At 45.2% G+C, this 17812-nt stretch overlaps 1 protein-coding gene across 3 annotated transcripts in view; it reads right to left on the reverse strand.

Moving 5' to 3' along the window:
- Nucleotides 1-553: 553 nt before the first annotated feature.
- Nucleotides 554-17812, reverse strand: part of SNX1 (sorting nexin 1) — a 34994-nt gene continuing 17735 nt past the window's right edge. For all 3 annotated transcript variants that reach the window (XM_043471707.1, XM_043471706.1, XM_043471708.1), the window contains 11 exons: nucleotides 15909-15952; nucleotides 14050-14191; nucleotides 11587-11665; nucleotides 11051-11126; nucleotides 8678-8791; nucleotides 8383-8476; nucleotides 7082-7287; nucleotides 4473-4616; nucleotides 3797-3877; nucleotides 1647-1718; nucleotides 554-987 (listed from right to left, as the gene is read on the reverse strand). In XM_043471707.1, the coding sequence (XP_043327642.1) occupies nucleotides 937-987; nucleotides 1647-1718; nucleotides 3797-3877; nucleotides 4473-4616; nucleotides 7082-7287; nucleotides 8383-8476; nucleotides 8678-8791; nucleotides 11051-11126; nucleotides 11587-11665; nucleotides 14050-14191; nucleotides 15909-15952 (1103 nt within the window). In that variant the 3' untranslated portion in view covers nucleotides 554-936. The remainder of the gene's footprint in view (nucleotides 988-1646; nucleotides 1719-3796; nucleotides 3878-4472; nucleotides 4617-7081; nucleotides 7288-8382; nucleotides 8477-8677; nucleotides 8792-11050; nucleotides 11127-11586; nucleotides 11666-14049; nucleotides 14192-15908; nucleotides 15953-17812) is intronic.

Consider the following 17812-nt stretch of genomic DNA (forward strand, 5'->3'; position numbering starts at 1 on the left):
TAAAGCTTCTTGGAACTCAGAAGGTTTAGGAACTCTGGGATGACTTTATCTCAAAGCAGAGTGCCTGATTCTGCTGTCAGTGGGTTGAAGTGTTAAGTCCTTATCAGTCCTTTACATTTTTAACATAAACCAGTCTACTGAGCACCTGCTTTGATGGGTGGCAAAAAGAAGTTCGGAACACACGGCTTTGCTATCAGAAGGCAAACTCTCAGACAGCCCTGGGCAGCTGAGAGAAATAGGGCAGGAATAAAAGTGAAAGTTTGCCTCCTTTGCGGGAGAATTGGTTTTGTTCCTCTTATTGTAAGAGACGTGTTTAAAACTCCTTCCCTAAAGAAGCAGGAATAAGAGTTAAGAGTAAGAGACCCTCAGAACAGGCAGCTGGGGTAGAGAGAGCAAAGGAAACCCCAGTCCTCTGGGGCAGCAGGAGCCAAGGCCCACAGTTCCTGTGGAGAGGAACTCATTACATGACTCTACTGGGCACTTCTTGTTTAGAGCTGCTTCCCAACTGCTCCCCAGCCTAGAGCAAAAAGCACCACCATTCTCAGTCATGTGACCCAATTTTAAAGTATTTTATTACATAATCTTTTCATGGCACCGTCAGGAGTAACAGAAAACGTTATCCCCAGTTCCTAACCACATCCTGAAAAATATACATTTGTATTTATATATTTATATCAATACTCCACCCCATCCCCTAATTCCACCACCTAGTATAGGACTTTTGCTTAAAGCAAGAAACTATTCTTTCAGGTAAGAAAATATATATGGAAGCTAAGTGAAGTAACGGTTAGAGTGACTGGGGACAGCTCGGTCGTGGGGGCAGGAGGGAAGGGGTAAAGTCCAGGCTAGGCAGGATGCATCACTGGGTCCGGCAGAGGTGGAGAACAGTGTATAAAAAGGCAGCGTCAGGCAGGTGGCTCTGGTGTCCTTGGTCCATTAGGAGATGGCCTTTGCCTCAGGAAGGAAGGCTTCCCAGTACTTAGCCAGCTGCAAAGAAGTGCACTCAGTAAGCAAGTGCTCCCAAAGAGTGGCAGAGCCTGAGCCTGGAAGGGGAGCAAGCCAGGGCACTCCCCCAAGTGCCCTCGGCCAGCACAGGGAGGCCATTTCTTCAGCTTGGCCTAGGCTGAGGCCAAGCTGAGGAAATGGGTATGCTGAGAGTGGACCCTGGGACAGACTGGCTGGCCAGCCACACTGCCCTTACCTCTCTAGACTGAAGGAAGCATCAAGTGCAAGGTCTGAAGACAGTCCTGGTTCTGCCCCAGAGGAAGTACTCCCGTGGGGGCCACAGCTTGGCTCAGGTCAGTCAGCTCCTCACAACAGGGTCACTGTTCCACATACCGATTGGGGCCTCAGCCTCAAGGGGGCTAGGTGGTATCAGGGGGTTACAGGGAGAGGAGAGTTGGGGTTTGTCCTTAAAAACTAACTCACTGTAGGATTAGGGCTATCCTGCTTATTAGCAAAAGACCCTACTGGATGCTCCACGTTAGAGAAATAGGACTTATGTTCAATTATTGATTAAGCAGGGCCTGGACCCCTGATGTATGCCGGACCACCCCTGTGACCAAAGTCTCAAGTATGCAGCTGGCCCAAGCAAGCAGGAGAGGAAGAAAGCCAGAGAGGAAGAAAGCCATGCACAAGTTACGTACCTGCTGCTGTGAACACAGGAGTGTCTCGAGGTACTTGATCACGTGGTTTCTGAAGTCCTTGGATTTCTCTTTCTAAAGGAGACAGGATTCTACACTGACCATCCGGACAGTTGCTCCTTCCCCTCTTGACAGGATGGTGATGTTTTTGCTGACCAAGGCTGAACACAGCCTCAGAAAGGAGAGGCAGCAGCTGGATTAGCTACAATTTCCAGCCTAATAACCTCTTGCAAGGCTTTCTTGAATGGTGGCAGGGTGGGAAAGCAAGGAGAAAGGACAGGGGAGCAGAGGGGTTACGACAGGGCGAGCTTTGTTTTGTGTCTAACTGCTCTGGTCCAGCAACCAGTGGAGGACAGCCACTTTGCCTCAGGAACAAACATACAAATGTGAGCATACATGCACGCGCGCGCGCACACACACACACACACACACACACACACCAGCCATGCTTGGTCACAATAACTGCCAAACACACACACACACACACACACACACACACACACACACACACACACACACACACACAGCCATGCTTTGTCACAATACTGCCAAACACACACAACAACGACATACACAACACACCACACACACCACACACACAACACACCACACACACAACACACACACACCAGCCATGCTTGGTACATAACCTGCCAAACACACACACATCACACACAACACACACACACACACACACCACAGCACACACACACACACCGCCATGCTTGTCACAATAACTGCCAAACACACACACATGCACACAACACACACAACACACACACCAACACACACACACACACACACAATGTCAATACACACACACAGCCATGCTTGGTCACAATAACTGCCAAACACACACACACAGCACACCAGCCATCTTGGTCACAATAACTGCCAAGCGCACACACACACACACACACACCAGCCATGCTTGGTCACAATAACTGCCAAGCGCACACACACACACACACACACACAGCAGCCATGCTTGGTCACAATAACTGCCAAGCACACACACACACACACACACACCAGCCATGCTTGGTCACAATAACTGCCAAGCACACACACACACACACACACACCAGCCATGCTTGGTCACAATAACTGCCAAGCGCACACACACACACACCAGCCATGCTTGGTCACAATAACTGCCAAGCACACACACACACACACACACACCAGCCATGCTTGGTCACAATAACTGCCAAGCACACACACACCAGCCATGCTTGGTCACAATAACTGCCAAGCACACACACACACACACACACCAGCCATGCTTGGTCACAATAACTGCCAAGCGCGCACACACACGGCAGCCATGCTTGTCACAAATAACTGCCAAGCACATCACACACACACACAACACCAGCCATGCTTGGGTCACAATAACTTGGCCAAGCGCGCACACACAGTATCACACAACCATCAGCCAAAAAAAAACAAACCACACACGTTTCACACAGCACCAGCCATGCTTGGTCACAATAACTGCCCAGCACACAACACACACACCACACACACACCATCCATCGGCTGTCAGCATACTGCCAAGCACAACACCAAACATCACACACACACCACACCAGCCATGCTTTTGGTCAACAAATAACGCCAACACACAGCACACACACACACACACAACACACACATACACACACCCAGCCTGCTTGGTCACAATAACTGCCAAGCGCAAACACACACACACACACATGGCTCTGCAGCCCATGCTTGGTCACAATAACTGCCAAGCGCACAAACACACACACCATCACACACAGCAGCTCATGCTTGGTCACAATAACTGCCAAGCACACACACACACACACACACACCAGCCATGCTTGGTCACAATAACTGCCAAGCACACACACACACACACACCAGCCATGCTTGGTCACAATAACTGCCAAGAACACACATACACACACACACACACACCAGCCATGCTTGGTCACAATAACTGCCAAGCACACAAACACACACACACACACACACACACACACACCAGCCATGCTTGGTCACAATAACTGCCAAGTCGCTGGCACTGCCATCTGTCTCCCTACTCAGTAGAGATGTGGACAAAACCAGTACCACCACTAAACCAGGCACTGCACACTGGTGAGAGCGAGGATCTTCTATCTTACCTCAAACCGTATCACTTCTTTTCGGACCACAGTTGAAATCCTTTCAAAGTCCCTTTCATACTGAGTCACCCGAGACTCCCACTGGGAAGAAAGAGGAAAGAAAGGATCCCTTATCATATTATGGAGTTACTCTATTAAGTCTTTACCTCTGAACAGCAACTGTGTATCTGAGACCTCAATTGGTCATTTGTTTGTCCCTCTGGGTAAGATTAGATATGGAGATTCCACAGGTAATCCAGTCTCCAGTAGAGGTCACCTCTAGGAACTGGCTGGGAAAGAGGTGCCATGTGTCTCAGGCCAAGTCTGGTTCCTAAGAAATCTAGTTCCCCCAAGGCTCCAGTTCAGGTACTTGCCAGCAAGGCTGGGAGGCCCAGAGAAGTGAATTTAGTTCTCACCAGGAGGACACATGTGAATCACCTTGGAGCTTTTCAAAGACCCAGGCAGGACCACTCCTGCAGAGATTGTAATTTGGCAAGTATGGGTTGAACAGGAAAGGAGGAGGAGGGCCCGGTCTCAAGGCAGACCCTGGGCCATCCGCAGAGGCTTTGCCAGCCACTGTCCTTTAGACTCCATTAGTTCTCTTGCCTGCTGAGGGGTTCTAAGCAGCTCAGTGGGGTGGAACCCTGACTCACTCAGGAGCCAGAACGTCCCTGCAGGTCTGCCTCGGGGGGCTCACCTCTACAATCTCATCCTTGGCCTGCTGCAGCTTGTCGGGCTTGTTGGCCCACAGCAGCCGAGCCTCGGCCTCCCGCTTCTTCTGCAGTGTGGCCTGAGCATCCTGCCAGCGCTGCCACGTCTTCATGCGCTGGTCAAAGGCGGCCTGTGGGGGTGAAGGTTGGGGAAAAGCACAACCAGCCCTTCAGGCGCTCTGCTGGCTCTGCCTTGCGGGGAGGGGGCTCTCCCAGCGGCTGTGCTGGGGAAGGGCCGAGCAAGGGCAGGTTCCACAATCCTGTGTTAATGCCTAGCTGGAAGTTTAACGTCCAAAAGCACAAGCTTGGGTAAGACTTCTCTCCAAGACTCCAGTAGACTAGCGTCATGCTGTGTCATGCTGCTCCCAAGGCTGGATGGCCGAGGGCAAGCAGGTGGTCTGATGCCCATGCCCAATCTATGGCTTTCAAACGGACTCCCTGAGATGAGTTCATGAGTCTACACACTTTCCTTAAATGCCTGCCCTGTGCCAAGGGCTAAGAATATAGTGGGGAACGAAACACATAGGCCTCCTTTCATTGAGCTTGAAGTCTAACAGGAAAGGCTGACATTGTATTACTAATTGCCAATAAGTAATTGTAAGAATGCAGAGTAGAGAAAAAACAAGCAGAGTACTGCAAAAAAAAAAAACACTTGGGGACCTAGATGAGCCTGGGAGACACATCAGGGAAGACCAACCTGAGGAAGCAAACTCTATACTGACACCCAAACAATATACAGGGTGAGTTTGACAGATCTCCCCACCACCTTCAGCTTAACAGATCTTTATACTAAGTAAACTTCATCTCATCCATACCTTCAACTGCTCGCAGCTATTAAGGCCTTCAAGAAGCTCTCCAAAGTCCATTTGCTGGTCTTCCCTGTTTTCAGTTCCGTGGTCACAATCAGCATGTCCAGAGGATGCCTCCTGGACTAAGCAAACCATCCCGCACCCCCACTGGCTCTGTAGGCTTCAAGAGGCTGGGATGGAAGACCTCTGCCTGGGGCAACCTCCCAACACTGCTCCTTCTGCTCCCCTCCCCTATGAGGGTTCCCTGGATGTTTTCCAGGCCTCCTTAGTTCAGGCCTTTGCCAAGACTTGAACCTTAGGGAGTGAAATGACACCAAATTTATCTTCCCCTGCATTGTCACTGCTGCTTATCTGCAATTTCTATACAGCCGAATAAAGGCTCAGGTAAAGTGTGACCTCAAATCCAACCTAACACCCTAGGCTAACTGTGGTACAGCTGCAGGTTTCAGCAGAGAAGTAACATCTGTTCATCTCTCCAGTCCCATTGCCAGCACATAACCACGAGAAGGGCAGGTGAGGGATCTCTGAGAAAAGACCAGCTTTGCAGTTCTGAGCACCAAAGCGAGCTGCCTCAGAGAGGCCTCCCTCACCCCTCTCCATACAGGGTCCCTGGCCTGAGGGTTGTATCCAAATGCTGAGCTCTCCAGAAGTCCCAGACAACACTGCTCTCTGAAAGCATTCCCAGAGAGAACTCTTCCCTGGGGTGGCTTTCCAGTCTAAGTAGTCTGACCTGTTCTGAGCATTCCACAAGAGGTTATTTTTCCAGCCTCTTACCACTCTGGAGTTAGCAGCAAACCAAACAGCAAAGGGAGAGGACAGTGAGCAATCTTACAGACTATATTAAGCAACACTATCACGGAGAAAATGAGTCCTGGGGGCAGCGTGGCTCCTGACAATGCAGGAGTTCTCAGGCTGGGGAGAGCTCAGGGGGAGAGAGAGAGAGAGTGAGTATGTGTGTCTGTGTGTGTGTGTATGTCTGTGTGTGTGTGTCTCTGTTCCAACTCAGAGGCTCAGACGTTCTGGTCCCAACCTGGATCAGACAGATTCAGGCCCTATTAGGGCAGGTGCCAGGCTCCCTCTTGGCTCCTTCCTCTGTCTCAGAGAGGCCATGCAGAGCTAATCTCACTGCCCAGTGAAGCTTCCTCAGCCACTCTGAAAGGTCAGGGAAACCAGGGTGCCCTGGTCACCAAAAGAGAAGGTGAGGTGCTTGACCTGAGGGGCAGGCTGCAGTCTTGTCACTGGTGTGGTCAGCACAGCACAGCTCTGGTGACAAGCTCCCTCAGCCCCCTAGCCACACTCCTCCATGTAGCACCACACTGGTTGTGTGTAGTTACCTGGTGGCCCACATTGGAGGGAAAAGTGGAAGCCAGCAGGAGCTTTTACCAGGGCCAAGCTGCAGCTTACTGTTAAGAAGGCAAAGACCAGAGGGCTGAGGAGGAAGTCACAGCTCCAAGGGGCCCAGACCTAGGCCTGGAACAGCCTTGCTTGAAGAAAGGAATATAGGATGCTGTCCAGCTTCAACAATAAGGAAGGGCCTACTCGGAAATTCAAGAGTGGTCTTTTCTTCAAGCTGATTTAAAATACTGGTTGTGGGCCTCAAAATGACTCAGCGATAACTAAGAGTTTAATGGATGTTTCAGTTCACAAGATACTTTCTCTTTTGACAGTAGAAAAATTATACCTATTTCAAGCTATAATGGATGAAACCACCTTGGGAAGAAGAAGAGCAAAGGAAAAGACAAATTAAACCCAGTGGAGGAAAAAGAGGAGGGGAACGAGATGCTTACACGGACTATGGCCAGGAGGCGAATATAGTCACTCAGGAGCTCCGCGAGGAGGAAGAAGTCATTGTTGGCCTGTTCCTGGTGGAGCTGCTCGATCTTTTCTTCCACCTCAGCCAGCTGGGAGAGCGCCCGTGACAGAGCTGTGTTGTCCTCAGAGCTCCCAAGCATGGCCAGACTCTTGGCAAACTGGGCCGTGTTCAGCGCCAGCTCTGGAAGGAGGAAGACAGCAGAGCCTCTGATCTCCCGGGGAAGAGGCACAAGTCGGCTGGCACTGCCCGGGGGCCTGAGCTACACTGGCCCCTGCGTGTCTGGCAACCGTGGGCTCTGCAATCTGGTCACTTACACCAGAGCCAAGTGAACTCAGAGAGTGAGGGTGACGCAGGTCGGGCACACAAGCAGAGAGGTGCCTGTGGCCTTCAGCTTCCCTCGGTTAGGCTTACTTGGATGGAGCAGTGCTGATGCTTCTGGGGAACTAGGGGCCAGTTAATAGAAACAGGCACCGTTCTGATGCTCACATCAGAGCTCAAAGTAAGCAGCCTGCCTGCATGAGAGAGAGTGTATGTACGCACTGAATAGTCTTGCATGCATCAGAGCAGAACAACTTTTCGGTGAAGAGTCAGGTATTTTAACCTTTGCAGACCACATACAGCTCACTCTCCTTGCTCCACCCCCCAACCCTTCCACCCCGTCATCTCTTCAAAAATGTTAAAAACCACTTAGAGCCACAGCAATAGGTCCATCACTAATAGGTCTACGGCTAGATATGACCCAGGGGGCTGGGTCATATTTTGCCAACCCTTACATTGGTCTCCATTCTAATGGTTTTCTGCCTGTTTAGATTTCTGATTATCAACATGTTAAAAGCATTCAAACTTGGCAAATTTCACTAGCTCTTACGCAAATCTCACCAGAGAAAGGTGAAGAAGGGTTAGGAGACATACATGGTTTCCCACATTTACATATTTCTCACTGGACCGTGTAGCTAAGGCATGTAACATCATTTTGGATATAAGCCACCAACTCAAATGCCACCAACCGAAGCCCACAGTCCCAGGCCAAGCTGTAACCGGGACGGCTTCTCTGCACTCCTCCCAGGTGGAGCACAATGCCTTCAGCGGCAGAGGCATGTTTCCTGTCAGGAGACGCAAGGCATTATCTCTTTGATCAGAACATCAAGGACCAAGTGGGTTGAGAATTTCAACTTGAATGGCTGAGAGGTTTGGGAACAATATGCCCTCCCATCTCTAGCTCACTGGAGACATCAGTTTCCCCCCAGCTCCAAGTGCACATCAGAAGCTTATTACCTTTCCTGTGGTTGACTAGAGTTTCTACAACGGCATGCAGTTTCCGTAAGCGCTGCTCCTCACACTCTACCTCCTGGAGCTTCTCCTCAAACCACTGAAACACACAGGCCCAAAGCTTTAAAGGAGGCTACTCATCATACAGGTGTAGAGCTGTCTTTTCCTTAGCAGTTTTTTTCTTCTTTTTTAAGGGACTGAATTATTGTAAAAATAAAGTCTCTAATCTCAGGACTCCTCAAGGCTTCTGACCTATAACCCTGAGGGGGTTGGGGAAGCTGAGAGGCCCAGTGCTACTCACAATGTCGGATTCATTCATCTTGATGGTCATTTTGCTGACCGCATCTGTCGCTTTGTTGAACATCTTGAGGAGACCAGCGCCACTCAATGTCTGGGTACCCACAGCACGTGGCAGCTACAAGACCAAGAAGGCGGGGTGGCAAGTTATCTGCTGCCCCTATTTTAGGTTCAGAAGAGTTAGTATCCATCAGACGGCATGCTCCAAACTTGCCAAATAAATCATCTGAACTGTAGGCTGTTATTTTCAAGGGCAGTTAGACAAATCCTTAATAGCAATGTGAAGAGACCAAAAAAAAAAAAAAATCAAAGGACCACATTAAAGAGAACCAGCAAAATTGTCAGCTTCTGATATTGTGTGCAGAAAGACAAGCAGTGTGTGTTATGTGTCCAGGTGACCTCATATTGAGATTATCTGCCTACCCAGGCACGAACTGCTTAAATACCAAATGTTTTTGTTTAAGAGTCAAAAGTTCTTTTTGGATGCATACTCGCACACAGCTAGACTTAAATCTTGAGACACTTTGAAGCTGTAATTCCATTCGAATTTTCCTCAGGGAACAAAGGAGCATAATAGATTGAGGACATCTAGTTAAGTCAAGCATGCCAAATACTTAGAAACAATTTGACTAGTTCAGTCTTCCCACTCCTTTCCTAAGGCATGAAAAGGATGCTGAAGAATCCATAGTGTATGTAGTATACCACGCTGAACAATTAGATTTTAGTGCCCAGGACTCTTGAGAGTCTTCTTAACTCAGGGCCATTTTGCCCCCAGGGGATAGTTGGTCATGTATGGAGATAATTTTGCTTACTAAAACTGGGGACAGGGGACTTTCCTGGTGGTCCAGTGGCTAAGACTCTGTGCTCCCAGTTACAGGGGACCTGGATTCGAATCCTGGTTGGGGAACTAGATCTCGCATGCTGCATTTAAGAGTTCACATACCACTGCAAACAATTCCACATGCTGCAACTAAGAAAGATACTGCCAAAACTAGACTCTGGACACAACCAAATTAAAAAAGTCCTGGGGACGGGAGGTGGGGGAAGGTACTGGCATCCAGTGGATAGAGGCCAGGAATGCTGCTAAACCAACAATGCACAGGACATCCCCACAACAAAGGGTGATCCAGCCCAAAATGTCAACAGTGCCACTGGAGATAAACCCTGCTCTAGGGGCACCAGGCGGGTATGAGGGCACGAAAAGGAAAAATGGATTTAGGAATCTCAGAGGAGAACTAAGACTTAGAGCATTAGACAGAGAATTTTCAATTAAAGAAGTTCATTTTGGTGGGGCAACCCATATACTTACTTAGTACCATTTTCTTATTTTGAGTAATGTATACAATATGCAAATTAAAGAAAAATTTAAAAATAAAAACAAAATAAAAAAATAAATACAAAACAACAGTTCTACACTGTCACTTATTTCCTTCTACTTTTCTTTCCTATGAGATACAACACTGTTTTATTCCAGTGTTTCTTTTGATTCTTAATGACTAATGTGTTTTTTCAACTGTGTTTATATGCTGTTTCATGTTTCATTTCATAATTCTTGTTTTAAAATGAAGTACAGTTGATTTATAGTACTGTGTTAGTTCTAGGGGTATAGCAAAGTGATTCAGTTGTATATGTATATATATATATATACATATTTTTTTTTTTCAGATTCTTTTCCATCATAAGGTTATTACAAGGTACTGAACAGAGTTCCTTGTGTTATACAGTAAATCCTTGTTGTTTATCTATTTTATATATAGTAGTGTATATCCATTAATCTCATATTCCTAATTTATCCCTCTCCCTCATCATTCTGCAAATGTACACTCCAATGAATTTCTGTATACTTTCTGTTTATGATGAGAATTAAGTATTTGTTGAATTGATATATTTTACTAACTCTTCAATTATTAGCAACTGGACTGTCTCTAATTTTTCACAATCATGAATAGCCTATGCATAGCCTGTTAAAAGACTGTCCACTTGAATCAACACTTTTGCTACATGCTGGCAGTTCTGAGGTCTGTGGTTAAGTGGTTTTAAACTAAAATTCCACAGCTCCTGGCACAAAATAAACATTCAATCGAAGCCAAGTAGTAACCTATGAAGGACATGCCAAGACCTGCCAAACAGATCTCTGTGTTGATCCAGTAAGACAAAACTGGGTTGCAGTTTGACCTCTACAACCAGTTACTTTTGACTGTAGGCAGAGCTGCTTTTATTTCAGAGGCTGAAAGATACTCTCCACTTTTGGGCACTTATAAAACTATGATACAGTCAGACTAGGCTATATGCGTGTGCGCAAATATTTGTTGAAGGGACTAGTTTCATTTCACAGGGGTAGATACGAATTGTGAAATTCAGTTTGTACAATACTAACCTCTTCTTTTTCCAAGAACTCTCTGACATCAGGGTCCTGTAACATGGTAGGATGATTCACAATCCTCTGAAGGTACCTACAGGGTAAGCAGTTATCTGGTTAGTTTACCTGGCCTTACAAAGTTTGGGGCATCTTACCATGCTGGCAGTGGTACAATGTCTTTCATTACTTTAAAATGTCCTCAGGGCACTTAAGTATGACACTGCTTATAAGCACATGTAAGTTCATATTCTTCACATTTCCAAAAAGGAAAGAAAAGTAACTGCTTAGAGAGAGACTGCAGAGCCATTCCTGAATGTTGAAGGAGAATATGATTGCCTGCTCACTCAGGAGAGGAAAAGAGAAGAGGATGCTCTGCTCCTAATGTGGGAAGGAAAGAGACTTAGGAAAGGCTACAGACAACATGGAGGTGGGAATCTTTAACTCATTCAAGTTTCACCACTACTAACTCTAGCAAATGTCTCATGGTAATTAAGTCTCAGTTTTAGCTCCTCATTTGTTCTCGTGGTACTCAAGAAAAGTTTTATTGTACTTACCTTTCTAGAGCAGCCCTCCGTTTTTCAAGAAATTCTGCAGAAGAAGAATCTTCCTTCCCAACTTTTACTTTCGTCATTCCTGGAACACAATTTAAAAAGAAAAAAACAAGAAAACTATAAATCATCATGAAAAGCTTTAGGCTGCAGAAAAGCCCACAGGAGGAAGGCAATGAGGGAGCTCTACAAAATACAACCAAAGGCCACTTCTATGTCATGCACAAGCATGAACAAAAGGTTCTTTACATAAGAGTCAGTTTTCATACTGGTCTTAAAATGTTGAAGGTTCTCAACCCTGGGACTTCCAGAGCACATGTTTTCTCAAAGGGGGCCATGGGACTCTAAGTAAAGATTAGCAGATATCAATTGATGGTAATGAGAAGATTCCTTGTCTGACCTCCTTCCCTTCATTCAATAAGTACATTTCAATCTGGAGGGAACCACAACCACTGAAGACTCCAGGATACAAATACACACACACCACAATCACTGAAGACTCCAGGATACCAATACACACACACACACACACACACACACACACTGTGGAAACTAAAACCGCAACCACTGAAGACTCACTTATACACACACACACACTGTGGAAACTAAAACCACAACCACTGAAGACTCACTCTCACACACACACACACACACTGTGGAAACTAAAACTGCAACCACTGAAGACTCACTCACACACACACACACACACACACAGTGGAAACTAAAACCACAACCACTGAAGACTCACACACACACACTGTGGAAACTAAAACTGCAACCACTGAAGACACACAAACACACACACTGTGGAAACTAAAACCGCAACCACTGAAGGCTCACTCTCACACACACACACACACTGTGGAAACTAAAACTGCAACCACTGAAGACACACACACACACACACACACACACTGTGGAAACTAAAACCGCAACCACTGAAGACTCACTTATACACACACACACACACTGTGGAAACTAAAACTGCAACCACTGAAGACACACACACACACACACACACACATAGTGGAAACTAAAACCACAATCACTGAAGACTCACACACACACACTGTGGAAACTAAAACTGCAACCACTGAAGACACACACACACACACACTGTGGAAACTAAAACCGCAACCACTGAAGACTCACTCTCACACACACACACACACACACACACACACACACACACACACAGTGGAAACTAAAACTGCAACCACTGAAGACTCACTCACACACACACACACACACACACACACACACTGTGGAAACTAAAACCACAACCACTGAAGACTCACACACACACACTGTGGAAACTAAAACTGCAACCACTGAAGACACACACACACACACACACACACTGTGGAAACTAAAACCGCAACCACTGAAGACTCACTCTCACACACACACACACACACACTGTGGAAACTAAAACTGCACCACTGAAGACACACACACACACACACACACACACACACACTGTGGAAACTAAAACCACAACCACTGAAGACTACACACTGTGGAAACTAAAACCACACTGAAGACTCACTTATACACACACACACACACACTGTGGAAACTAAAACCACAACCACTGAAGACTCACTTATACACACACACACACACACACACACTGTGGAAACTAAAACCACAACCACTGAAGACTCACTCTCACACACACACACACACACTGTGGAAACTAAAACTGCAACCACTGAAGACTCACTCACACACACACACACACACTGTGGAAACTAAAACCGCAACCACTGAAGACTCTCACACACACACACACACACACACACACTGTGGAAACTAAAACCACAATCACTGAAGACTCACTTATACACACACACACACACTGTGGAAACTAAAACCACAACCACTGAAGACTCACTTATACACACACACACACACACTGTGGAAACTAAAACCACAACCACTGAAGACTCACTCACACACACACACACACACACTGTGGAAACTAAAACCGCAACCACTGAAGACTCACACACACACACTGTGGAAACTAAAACTGCAACCACTGAAGACACACACACACACATAGTGGAAACTAAAACCGCAACCACTGAAGACTGACTCTCACACACACACACTGTGGAAACTAAAACTGCAACCACTGAAGACTCCAGGATACCAATACACACACACACACACACACACACACAGACACACACACACAGACACACACACACACTCTCTGCGGAAACTAAAACCTAGGCCTCCTACTGCACCCAAGGAAAGAGACCATGTCAAAACACGCTGTATCTCTAACACTCATGTGATTTATAGGAAAATGCTGGAAATGCTTCCTTTCTAACTGTTGGATTCTACACTGTCATTAGAAGTAATCTCACATACTAAGTAGAAAGTATATTGTAAAAAAAAAAAAGTATATTGTAGAAAGAATGCAAAGGAAAAAAATCTAAGCAGAATTAATAGGCTTACCTATTAGGCTCTTCTCAGGTGGAGGAGGGACAATAAAGCCATTCTGGGAGTGCTTCTCTGAAAGCTTCTCATAAAGACCCAAAAAGTCACTAAATCTTCTTTTCACTGCAAAGTGTTTACTTCTGAACATTGGTAAGCTTGTCTTGGGGACAGAAAAAACACAAGATTTCATTTCCAATAGGGGAAGAGTATCTTGAAAGTCATCCGGCTGACATCAAGGGAATCTTTCCCCAGATCCCTGGTATTCTAGCCACTTCGTAAATAACTTTCTCCAAGGCTGATATTCTCAGCCTTTTTTCTTTTTTGGAGTTATAATCCTCTTTGGCTGTCTAGAAACCTATGGAGCCCCTCTCAGAATAATGATTTTAAATGCACAAATTAATATACATGGGATTACGAAGGCAACTAATTAAATTCAAATTCAGTTTTATTTGCAGGTTAAGAACCTTTGCTTTAAGGAAAGAGAGGCTGCAATCTAGTTTGAAGCTAGAAATCTATGGTCCTCTCCAAGCCTTTCATCTTGCCCTGACTTATTAAGGGTATTGCTGCCAGAATTAAAGCAGCCAGACTGGAGGAAACACACAGTAAACACTGGCCCCAAGGGGCGGGTCAGACGAAGGTCTACACTGCAGACACGTGAACCTCCAAGCTATCACAGGGTCCAGAACACAGGGCCAGGCCAACAAGTAGTAGAAAGGTAATATAAAGGAAATGTCCAGTAAAAAGAGACAAGGCCTACACTTTATTGAGAGATCATTTAATACTCACCAGACAGGCAAAATTTAAGGAGGTGGGGCCTTGCCAACTGTTGGCAAGGAAGTACGTCAATGGGAACTTTTACATATTGTTGATGGAAGTATAAATTGGCACAAGGACTTAAAAACACAGTTTGTATTCCTTTTCTTCAAAATTTGTACTACCTGTGACTCAGGGAAACTACTTCTGATAACATACCCCAAAGAAACTCTTCTATGTGTACACCAGGAGACACGTGCAAAAATGTTCACAGCTCATAATTACAAAAACTGGAAACATGCCAAATATTCACAACAGGAAAATGGATAAATGTATTATGCTATAATCACACAATGGACTAATTAACTACAGCTATGCACATCATGGATGGATCTGAGGAACAATGGTAGTAAAGAAAGCACTATTTTTAGCATGATACCATTTTTATGAAACTCAAAAAAAAAAAAGCAAAACAGTGTATTGTTTAGAGATACATATGTGAAGACTTTATATATAAAGGAAATGAGAGACAATTCAGGAGAGTGGTGGCCTCTAAGGTGTGAGGCAGAGGAAAGGAGAGGGAGAAACACGCAGGTGGATTCAATGGTACTCATCTTAAGACTGGTGGTAGGTTCGGGGCTTCATTTTTTATGCTTCATAACCTGCATACAACAACGTGTAAGTTTTGTATGCATTAATATTATATAAAAAAGGAAGACCAGACCCGAAGGGCAAAAGGTTAGGGAGAGCATTAAAAGAAGCTCCACATAGGAAACCTCAGAAGAACTGATGATTTTTAAACAGGTGATACAGTTTGGGGTGATCCGCCAAACTAGCTCTAAGCCACATAGCTCTTAAGAGGGATGGCACTATATCAGATACACCACATGTCTTAATAAAACTTACAAAGTTTCACATTGAAGTGTTAGCTCTCTGGAAGAAAAGTGGAAAGGCTCAGATGAGATTACCAAGGGGATGCAGACTTGTTCCATCTTGAGTAAACTTGAAGGAAGATGTTGACAAAGAAACTAAAGAAATACCCAGAAATAATCTGAATGATGACCTTCTTGGTATGTGCACCCAAATCTATTAAGGTGGTCATCAGCAGGGTCACTTGGACTCACCTGTGTCGTAACTTTGTAGGCCACATAGGCATTCATACCATCCCCTGTGGGAGAAGAGAAAGCAGGAGAGGATTATTCTGTGAACTAAAGCAGGACCAATCTTGCTAACATTTAACTAGGAATCATAAGGCAGCCACAGGAGCTGTGTATAAGAACTCTTTTTTCAACTCCAAGCTTTAGATCCTATACTATAATCCAGTTCCTACTGTGCCTCGAGGCCTCTATGCACATATCCCATGGATTCTTGCTGGGCCCCCGTTTGAGTCAGACAAGAGAGTCAGTTCCCTGTTTCAAAGCCAGGCTCTATTTATACCTTCCACAAAGCAGCACTGGACACTGACAATCCGTTGGTTGTTACCATGCCAATATTTGGGCTAGTTACACACATCTGTCTAAATCCAAACAATTCTCTTGCTGTATAAAGCAGGAGGAGGAGAAGGAAGCAAATGATGTAAAAGGAAACAAGTAGTTCTACCCTAAGCTAGCTCTGGGCTCCCTTTGCTCTTTCAGAAATAATGTCCCAGCCCCTCCACCCGAGCTGGGGGACACTGACCCCTCTCATCTAGCATGTTCTCCCAGAGCAAAAGGCCTGGCAGGAAGACATTTGGGCTGCCTGATGTCACACAAATCTCTCTTTCCTGAAGGAATTATTTTTCTGAAAAAGGCTTTGACTGTTACATAATTTGGGATTCAAGCAATTGTTTTTCTCTGTGGTACTGTCCTAACCTCTACCAATTAGGAACATAAAGGCACCATTGACTCCGTGAGCAGTGAAAAGACACACATTGGACTTGAGACAGACACAGGTCCAGTGCCGGGCTCTGGAGCGTTGGGTTGGTTTCATTCCCTTCCTCTCCGCCCTGACTCTTCCCCACACCAACCAGGAAAATGCAGGTCAACAATGACTAACTGCCAAAGCCTCTGAAATGGTCCTGGGATGAGGGCAAGTTCTAGCCCTGCAGGGTCACATATTACAATTTGGTCTGACTGAGATGGCTGGGAATAACTGCTTTTATAAATTACACAGAGAAGTTGGAGACTGTACAGGAAGAGAGGGTTTATGTTCTCTACCCAGTCAAGCCCTGCTAAAAGAGTAACATATAAAACAAAATATAAGTTTTAGAAATTACTTTATATTGATTACTACTGTTAGTTCTCTTCTAAGCCATTTAAACTATATTGCCTAATACTACTAAGGATGTTTATCATCGATAAAAGGGAAAAAAAATCTAAATTTACTTTATAGAAAATGTATTCAGACTTTTATTCACAGTTTGATAGTTATGGTCAAATGTCCAAAAGGTCATTCCCATAACCTGCAATTAGGGAAGACTAAGTGCAAATGTACATGAGACACAATAGCAAAGTGGGGCCTTCAGACACTGCCTGCTTACCAGCTGTTTTTATTAAGGCAGTGTGTGAGCAGACAGACATACTTGCCTGAGATATGGAAATGTTCTAGAAATGCAGCAGTTTTAAATTTATGTTAATTTCCTAAGTAATTTCAGGAAGTTGAAAATAATACATGCAAATTGCCAAGGTTCTAAAAAGCAATATCCTGGAAGAAGTAAGATTCTAATTTATTTAAATGTTTGTGGGAATGAGAAGCGCATGTTGAATAAACAGCCCATACAAACAGAAGGTGTTGTTATAAAGATCGATGTGAATCTTGAAATATGAATATGAAAATGCTTTAAGTAGCTGGTGTCTTGACATCGATGTGACTAAGAATCTAGATGATGATGCAAGGGGATGAAGGTTTATCACCAAAAGTGATTTCTGTTTAAATAAATCTGACCCATGGGACATTTAAATTATTGTTATGGGTTGAACTGTGTCCCCCTAAATAAATCATGTTGATGTCCTAACCCCTGGTACCTTATTTGAAAATAGGGTCTTTATAG

Source organism: Cervus canadensis, chromosome 6 (genome assembly GCF_019320065.1).
Source record: "Cervus canadensis isolate Bull #8, Minnesota chromosome 6, ASM1932006v1, whole genome shotgun sequence".
NCBI classification, from domain to species: domain Eukaryota; kingdom Metazoa; phylum Chordata; class Mammalia; order Artiodactyla; family Cervidae; genus Cervus; species Cervus canadensis.